The sequence below is a fragment of the Odocoileus virginianus genome, chromosome 23 (assembly GCF_023699985.2).
Source record: "Odocoileus virginianus isolate 20LAN1187 ecotype Illinois chromosome 23, Ovbor_1.2, whole genome shotgun sequence".
Lineage (NCBI taxonomy): Eukaryota > Metazoa > Chordata > Mammalia > Artiodactyla > Cervidae > Odocoileus > Odocoileus virginianus.
In genome coordinates, this window is record NC_069696.1 from 46,719,343 (window position 1) to 46,728,849 (window position 9,507).

Genomic DNA, 9,507 nt, shown 5'->3' on the forward strand with positions numbered 1-9,507 from the left:
TATTTGTTTACCAATTCAAACTCTGGGCTTTATGATGAAAAGGACGAGACAGTTAAGATTAAAATGAAAAGCTGGGCCTTCCCAAAGTGTTGGAAGAAGTTGAGACTTCTAGAACTCTATAGTCTGCTTAAGCACAGAGCTTGCAAATGCATCCCCCTGGCTCCAAGCCAAGTATTTAACAAATCTTGTTCTGAGATGAAGATGGTATGAGAGGAGGTAAATGACGGTGTGATTTTATAGGTCTGGCCGCAGCTCAAAGATGCACACTGGTGGCCCATGATGATTCAAACAGCAGGTGTTACGTGGAATTCAAATCATGTATTTTTCTAAATTGAGTTACCAACAGTTAAAAATCAGAAACTTTTACTTATATAAAAAACATATGTCTGCTTCTCCTGAAAATCCAGAAAAATCTGTCTTCACTGGGCCCACATCCCCTCCAGACAATAAAAGAAGGTCTGAGAAGTGACTACCCCTTCTGATAGAATATACTCCCAGACTGCTCCCACTTGAGCCCTTCTCTCATTTCTAATATTATCTGTGGGGCATCTGGAGGCATTTATTTTGATTCCCTACTGAAGACAAAGCTGTGGTTTAGGAATGGTGTGTCCTGGTACCTAACATGGTGAGCATCTTTGCCACTTGACGGAACCTTGAGCACAGGGAATGCAAGTCTTTTTAAGAGCTGGTACACCCTGGGAGATTTCTCCCGTGGTCCAGTGGTTAAGGCCTTGCCTTCCAATGCAGGGGGCACGGGTTTGATCCCTGGTTAGGAAAATAAGATCCCCTATGTCTCAGGGCCAAACAAAAACAAAAACAAACCACCAAAGTAAAATATAAAGAGTCAATGTTGTTACAAATTCAGTAAAGACTTTAAAAATGGCCCACATTATAAAATCTAAAAAAAAAAATTATTTTTTTTTCCAAAAGGGAGTTGTCATATCCTGACACAGTTTCTGCCACACAGTAGAACTGAAGAAATCCACTTCATTCCTCTCTCCACTCCACACTTCCTCACCTCTTAGGTTTTATTCTTGCCTATTCCCCAAGTCTAAACAATTTTTTTTTCAGTGAAAAAGGCTGCTGTTAATAATTATTCTTAGATAATATGTATGAGTTGGACGCTTTGTGGGTATATTAGTTTCCAAGGACAGTCATAACAAAAGCCCCAAACTGGATGACTTAAAACAGAATTATTATCTCACAGTTCTGGAGGCAGAAGTTGGAAATTCAGGTGTCATCACGATTGGCACCCTCTGGAGGTTCTAGGGGAGAATCCGTTTTGTGTTTTTCTCTTAGCTTCTGGAGGATGCCGCAGTCCTTGATTACCTTGGCTTGTAGCTACGTCACTCCACTCTCTGTCTCTGCCATCACATGGCATTCTTCCTGTGTGTCTGTTTTTTCTCCTTATGAGGACACTAGTCGCATTGGACTAAGGCCTTAACACTAACAACCTCAGGATTTCACTGATGGCTTAGCAGTTAATCCGTCTGCAATGCAGAAGACACAAGAGATGTTTGTTTGATCCTTGGGTCGGGAAGAACCCTGCAGGGGAGTATGGCAACCCACTCCAGTATTCTTGCCTGGAGAATCCCATGGACAGAGGAGCCTGGCAGGCTACAGTCCATAGATTCGCAGAGAGTCAGACATGACAGAAGAGACAGCCCAAAACACAGCAACCTCATCCTGATTTGACTGCATCTACAAAGACTGTATTAACAAATAAGGTACGATCACCTATGTAGAAGGTTAAAACCTCGACATATCTTCTTGGGGGGCTCAACTAAGCCTATAAGCTTCAAACAAACTTTCTCACCTGAAAAAAATAGAGCCAATAATTCTATCTGTTAGATGAGGTTCTCATGAGGCTACACGACCAGCATGCCCAGGCTCTCATTCAGCACCTGCAGCATAGCTTGACCTCAATAAAAGCATGGTCCATGTCTTTTCTTCCAGTCCATGTGTTTTCTCTCCTCTTTTTCTCTTGCTTGGGCACCTGGATCCTTGGCTTCTTTGTCATTTTGTTTGCACAGGAGAGAAACATGAAACAAACAAAATCCATCCATGACTTGATTTCATCCTTCCTGCCATTAATTTAGTAGGTGATATCAAAGTGTATTCCTTCAAAATAGTTTACCTTTTATAGTATTTCCAGAAAGGATTTAGTACCCAGTGGCAAATAGAAGACTGCTCTACGTTCACCAGTACAGCACCCCCTGGGCCTCCTGCTGCCAGTATAGCTTCTTTCAAAGAAGAAAGCCATGGAGAGGTGAGCCCCTCCCCAACACCATCCAGTGAGTGGGAAGAGACCCCACTCATCTTTACTGTCAGGCAAAACATGAACATGGGAGCCAGAGGCACACCCAAACGGACCTGCGGTAGTTTATTTCTAGAACAGTGAATGACAAAAACGTGTGTTCAGGCCCACTTGGTAAACCCTTTGCAGCTGGAGGCTGTAGGGACACACCCAGGGGCCAATGAGACTTCAGAACCTGCCCTCTTGCAGGTCCAAGGGAGGTTCTGTCCCATCTGTTGAGTATTAGTTTGTGGTTTCTGTTTTTTTTTTTTACCTCTTTTCATTTGACCATATTTTGCTTTTAACCTCAATAGAAACAAGCAAAATTATTTGACTCAATGGAAGATCCTGTTCTAGAACATTCTACAAAAACTGTAGTTGCCAAATTTTCATGGAAATCCACTTGTTGCCATATATTATATTGGTGGAGAGAACAGGTGTGAGCTGATGACACATGTTTGATGATTCAGTTATTGTACCTGATAATGGTGATGAGGGCAGTTATCATCATCAGCAACCTAGCCTCCACTTATGAAGCTCTCACCACATGCCAGATACTGTGCTGAGCACTTCACATTATTTTATGAAATCCTCATATAACTCTCTTGGGCAGTTAATGTTATTATCCCCACTTTACAGATAAGGAGGTGGTGCTAGTGGTTAAAGAAACTGTTTGCCAATGCAGGAGTCATAAGAGACACGGGTTTGATCCCTGGATCTGGAAGATCCCCTGGAGAAGGGCATGGCAACCCACTCCAGTATTCTTATCTGGAGAATCCCATGGACAGAGGAGCCTGGCAGGAGTCCACAGGGTCACAAAAAGTCAGACATGACTGAAGTGACTTTAGCATGCATGTACACATAGATAAGGAAAGTGTAAATTCATAGCACAAGTTAATGTGTATAAAAATTAAGTATAAAACTGCATAATAAGATGAATGAAGATGGACCAGAAAGAATAAGCTTTGAAATCATGGAAACCTGAGCTCAGAACCAGAAAGACTTGAGCTCAAATTTCTGCTTTCTCCTGTTTCAGTTCTTTAGCCATGATCAAGTCCCATAAATGTTCTTTGAGCCTGGTATTTTCTGTAAACTGGCAATCACTGCCCTGATGAAATGTTGTTGATATAAAATTCCCTGAACACAGCAGGGCTGACTAAATGGTGGTTGTGAGGATACTGGTGATGTTCTGACTGCAGGAGAGGAAATGTAAGGAAACAACATGTACCTCCAAATATTCAAGTGTCACGTAGAATAAGGATTCAGTTCAGTTCAGTTCAGTTGCTCAGTCGTGTCTGACTGTTTGATACCCCATGAACTGCAGCACGCCAGGCCTCCCTGTCCATCACCAACTCCTGGAGTCCACCCAAACCCATGTCCATCAAGTTGGTGATGCCATTCAACCATTTCATCCTCTGTCGTCCCCTTCTCCTCCTGCCCTCAATATATCCCAGCATCAGGGTCTTTTCAAATGAGTCAGCTCTTCGCATCAGGTGGCCAAAGTACTGGAGTTTCAGCTTCAACATCAGTCCTTCCAATGAACACCCAGGACTGATCTCCTTTAGGATGGACTGGCTGGATCTCCTTGCAGTCCAAGGGACTCTCAAGAGTCTTCTCCAACACCACAGTTCAAAAGCATCAGTTCATTGGCGCTCAGCTTTCTTTATAATCCAACTCTCACATCCATGCATGACCACTGGAAACACCATAACCTTGACTAGACAGACCTTTGTTGGTAAAGTAATGTCTCTGCTTCTTAATATGCTGTCTAGGTTGGTCATAACTTTCCTTCCAAGGAGTAAGCGTCTTTTAATTTCATGGCTGCCATCACCATCTGCAGTGATTTTGGAGCCCCCAAAAATTAAGTCAGCCACTGTCCCCACTGTTTCCCCATCTATTTGCCATGAAGTGATGGGACCGGATGCCATGATCTTAGTTTTCTGAATGTTGAGCTTTAAGCCAACTTTTTCACTCTCCTCTTTCACTTTCATCAAGAGGCTCTTATAGTTCCTCTTCACTCTCTGCCATAAGGGTGGTGTCATCTGCATATCTGAGGTTATTGATATTTCTCCTGGCAATCTTGATTCCAGCTTGTGCTTCCTCCAGCCCAGCGCTTCTCATGATGTACTCTGCATATAAGTTAAATAAGCAGGGTGACAAAATACAGCCTTTTCCTATTTGGAACCAGTCTTTTGTTCCATGTCCAGTTCGAACTGTTGCTTCCTGACTTGCATACAGGTTTCTCAAGAGGCAGGTCAGGTGGTCTGGTATTCCCATCTCTTTCAGAATTTTCCACAGTTTGTTGTGATCCACACAGTCAAAGGCTTTGGCACAGTCAATAAAGCAGAAGTAGATGTTTTTCTGGAACTCTCTTGCTTTTTCGATGATCCAGTGCATGTTGGCAATTTGATTTCTGGTTCCTCTGCCTTTTCTAAAACCAGTTGAATATCTGGAAGTTTAAGTATTGCTGAAGCCTGGCTTGGAGAATTTTGAGCATTACTTTGCTAGCATGTGAGATGAGTGCAATTGTGCAGTAGTTTGAAAATTCTTTGGCATTGCCTTTCTTTGGGACTGGAATGAAAACTGACCTTTTCCAGTCCTGTGGCCACTGCTGAGTTTTCCAAATTTGCTGGCATATTGAGTGCAGCACTTTCACAGCATCATCTTTTAGTATTTGCAATAGCTCAACTGGAATTCCATCACCTCCACTAGCTTTGTTGGAAGTGATGCTTCCTAAGGCCCACTTGACTTCACATTCCAGGATGTCTGGCTCTAGGTGAGTGATCACACCATCGTGATTATCTGGGTCATGAAGATCTCTTTTGTATGGTTCTTCTGTGTATTCTTGTCCCCTCTTCTTAATATCTTCTGTTTCTGTTAGGTCCCTACCATTTCTGTCCTTTATTGAGCCCATCTTTGCATGAAATGTTCCCTTGGTATCTCTAATTTTCTTGAAGAGATCTCTAGTCTTTCCTATTCTATTGTTTTCCTCTATTTCTTTCCATTGATCAGTGAAGAAGGCTTTCTTATCTCTCCTTGCTATTCTTTGGAACTCTGCATTGAGATGCTTATATCTTTCCTTTTCTCCTTTCCTTTTCGCTTCCCTTCTTTTCACAGCTATTTGTGAGGCCTCCTCAGACAGCCATTTTGCCTTTTTGCATTTCTTTTCCATGGGGGATGGTCTTGATCCCTATCTCCTGTACAATGTCAGAAACCTCTGTCCATGGTTCATCAGGCACTCTGTCTATCAGATCTAGTCCCTTAAATCTATTTCTCACTTCCACTGTATAATCATAAGGGATTTGATTTAGGGTCATACCTGAATGGTCTAATGGTTTTCCCCACTTTCTTCAATTTAAGCCTGAATTTGGCAATAAGGAGTTTATGATCTGAACCACAGTCAGCTCTCAGTTTTGTTTTTGTTGACTGTATAGAGCTTCTCCATCTTTGGCTGCAAAGAATATAATCAATCTGATTTCAGTGTTAGCCATCTAGTGATGCCTTGGGTTGTTCCAAATAACTGAGCCATTTGCATGCTAATCAAAGTCCTTTAAAAGCTCATAGAAAGAGATTTAAAGCATGTTAGTTATCTTAATATATGACTGAAGAATTAGATTTTAATTTGCATAGGTCAATGGACAGGATTTCTTACATAAAAATGGGTTTTTTTTGCGTTTGTTACATGGCATGTGGGATGTTAGTTCCCCAACCAGGGATTGAACCTGTGCCCTCTGCATTTGAAGTGGGGATTCTTAACCACTGGACTGCCAGGAAAGTCCCCCGAAAATGATCTTATATGTATGACATATATTAAGATTTGATATATATATATATCTATATATCTACATAGAAATGCATGTGTTGCATATATATATATATTGCTTGAATAAAGAAAAAATCAAACCTATTAGTATATATGTATGCCTTGTGTAGAGTCAACATCTGATTGAAACACTGTTTTAATTTTCCCATGGTTTGACATTTCTAATAAAACTCATGAAATAATTGCCTCTTGGATTTTAAATTGTCAGTCATAGTCTAAATGGGTTGTAAAATTGTTTGTTTTTCCATGATCTGTAAATCCAGAGTAATTTCTATTTAAAACCTTTCCCCAAGTTTCAAATATGATGCTTTATTTTAGTCCCTCATTCGTCCCTCTCCTAGAAGTTCTGAATTGTTTTCCTTGAAATTAAAAGTTTTAAGAGGATTCTGTAAAAATTATTTTGGGGGGAGGCGGTTCTTTCAAACAATAGGAAAGGAATAGATAAGCACTTCATTTTCTTGATGAAACATGGGAAACACATGAGCATAATGTCAGGGGATTTTAAAATTTTTCTCTCAGCTTGTTACAAACGTCATGGATTTCTGAAACATCCAGTTATCAGGAGAGTTCTTTTCTTTTTCCTTTTTAAGTTTTAGCGGGGCGGGTAAATTCCTCACACTTGAGCGCCACCCTGGTTCTCCTTTGCCTTCTAGGTCTTATTCTGAGGCCTTATGCTGCCATTGGCCTCTTCCGGAGAAGCCAGACCCCCTTTGCTTCGCCCAGAGTCTCCTGGAGTTCCTCACAACTGGAGTTGGTGGAGAAGACAGCAGCCCCAGTAGGTACACCGACCCGCAAACCTAGATTCCGAAAGCCGGCTCCCAGGCGCGCCCGGAAATCCAGTCCGAATAGGCGCAGTTGCCATGGCACCTAAGATGCTCCGCAAGCATCCTCATCCTCACCCCCGCCCCGGGAAAGCGGGCCGGGACAGACGCCTCCTTCCACCGCAGTCTGGCAGAAGCGCCCCTTCCTGGATTTGCTAGTATTCCTACCCATCTCCCCTCCAAGAGGTTAATCAAGGTTTGGTCCTTCCCCACTCCCGCCGTACGCGTTTCCATACTGTTTGTTCACAGGCCCCTCCTAGGCCGGGGGTGAATGCTCACTTACGCTGACCGCTGCGAGGGAATTGTTCGGTGAGTGCTGCCTATCTTCAAATCAATGCCTACCCAGAACAACAGGAAGGGCCTCAGATGTACTGGTTTCCACAGAACCATTGTCAGGCTTCACAGAGGCCGTTTTGAACCTAATAAATAATGTCAAAAGTCTCTATCGCAGCCAAAAAATGTTCCTTTTGAAGCATTTCTAATAGTATTTTTGTTCCGCGGTGTCTCCCTGTGTCACAAAGAATTTGCACCTCACAGTGGGGATGGGGTGCATCGCGTGCCACTTCGCCCTGTGCCGGCAGCGATGGGCCCGCCCCGCTTTGTTCTGCTCCCCCAGCTAAACGGTTTCACTTGCCAACTTGGGCTTCAGTTTAAGGATGTTTTCTAGGGGCCTTTTGAATCTCTAAACAGAGGTTTGGAAAACATAATTGAATGTCTGTAATTCAATAGTTAACATGAAATTTGATTACTCCCCATGTGCCTAGGGGAATTCTTCAGGCTATATTAAGGTTTTTATGTCAGAAACCTGAAGCTAGAACCTCTTTGGAGGCCCCTGAGACACATGGAACTAAGGTTAATGCAGAAGAGAAACTTAGGGAACCTTTATATCAACTTGTGGTTTTAGGCAGTGTTTTCGATTTTGGTTTAAGGTCGGTTAAACATAGCAGTTTTTCACTGAGGCAATGCAGAAACTAATTTAGCAAATGATTTTATGAGTTAGTTTTTTCTCTTTTTAATGTACTGTTTTTTCACAGAGAGAAACACAAGTCAACGTTACCACGACATTCATACACAGTTTGAATTGCAAGTTTCTTGCCATTTTTCCACAAACTTGGATTTATAGAATGTGATACATGGAGGCTGTAAAATCTTACTGCATTTTCCCCTTCAGTTCAATATATATAAAATATATATAAATCATGTATACTACCATATGTATACTATATGTAGTATGTCTATATTTATGTGATCAGGGAACTCTGGTGTGGTGTGTATTTTTTTTAATATAATGCCTATAAATACCTTGGACACTAGTGTCTGTGGAATGCATTTGAGACAACATGACTCAAAACTCTATCTAAATATACTAGAATCCATGTAAACCAGTAGAGGTCAAAGTAAAGGCTTCTTTGCAAAAAAGTGAGGTAAGAATCAAAGCTAAAGAAAGCAGTCCTTCATAAATACCTCCGGAAACCCATTCTTCCCTGGAGGAAATGTAATGAGCTGTCTTAATTTACCTCATTTTGGATGCATATGGTTGGGAGTTTGGTTGGTCTAACTATGACCATAGTTTAGATAGTGATGGTAAAGAACATTTGCAGTTTTGACTGTCATAGTTATGGGGTATGGGTGTTCAGGTCTTTCTGAGAGGCACTAGAACTTAGACAAAAATGCCCCAAGGTCAACATAGTTGAATTTTTCTTACTGTCATTTTTTTCTGAAAATAATGTTGATTTGAACAATTGTAATTGAGTATGAATCAATTTTAAGAAATAAATAATATGTGTATTTGCATTTGAAGTGTGACTGAGGACTAGAACGAGGTCCTGTAGTATAAAATCATTGTTGCTAAGGTTTTGGGTTACAGCTTGCTTCTATTTTTTCAGAGGTATGTGATTTGTTTTAAGGGATACTTATTACTACATGCTATAATAGTCTTCCTAAGAAGATAATGTGTCACTTTGGGGAAAAAAAAGTTTTTCTGAAAGTTTTGTTGAAAAATAGTGATAAATTTTAAAAACTAGTACATGGAAGAAACAAAGTATTTAAGAGTATCTCTAGTGAACAATGTTTACAAGTTAGGAATCCTTTTTAATATGTAAGATAAGTAATAGTTATGACAGATAATGTTTCCTGAGTGTGTATTTTATGTTAGAGACTGTTCTAAGCATTTACAATATATTAATTCATTTAAGTCCTCAAAAATGGTTTCATGAAGTAGTTACTATTGTTATTAATGCTATTTCACATATGAGGAAACTTTATTCTTAATGATTATATATACATTTGTATATTTGAAGCTTATAATTATACATGCTTACTGACTCAGTTGTGTCTGACTCTTTGCTACCCTATGGACTGTAGCCCACCAGGCTCCTCTGTCCATGGGATTCTCCAGGCAAGAAAACTGGAGTGGGTTGCCATGCCCTCCTCCAGGGTCTCTTCCCAACCCAGGTTTCCTGCATTGCAAGCAGATTCTTTACTGTCTGAGCTACCAGGGACACTTTCTATGTGATATTATTATATACTATACAATATTTTTTGTATATAAGCCATACTATTGTATA

At 40.9% G+C, this 9,507-nt stretch overlaps 1 protein-coding gene across 1 annotated transcript; it reads left to right on the forward strand.

Annotated features, from left to right (window-relative positions):
• The first annotated feature begins 220 nt into the window (after nucleotides 1-220).
• Nucleotides 221-9,264, forward strand: C23H12orf42 (chromosome 23 C12orf42 homolog). The gene is given in 4 exon segments (XM_070453073.1): nucleotides 221-226; nucleotides 2,147-2,326; nucleotides 6,899-7,012; nucleotides 7,014-9,264. Coding segments are annotated over 4 exon segments (498 nt in total). The 3' UTR covers nucleotides 7,212-9,264.
• Nucleotides 9,265-9,507: the final 243 nt, after the last annotated feature.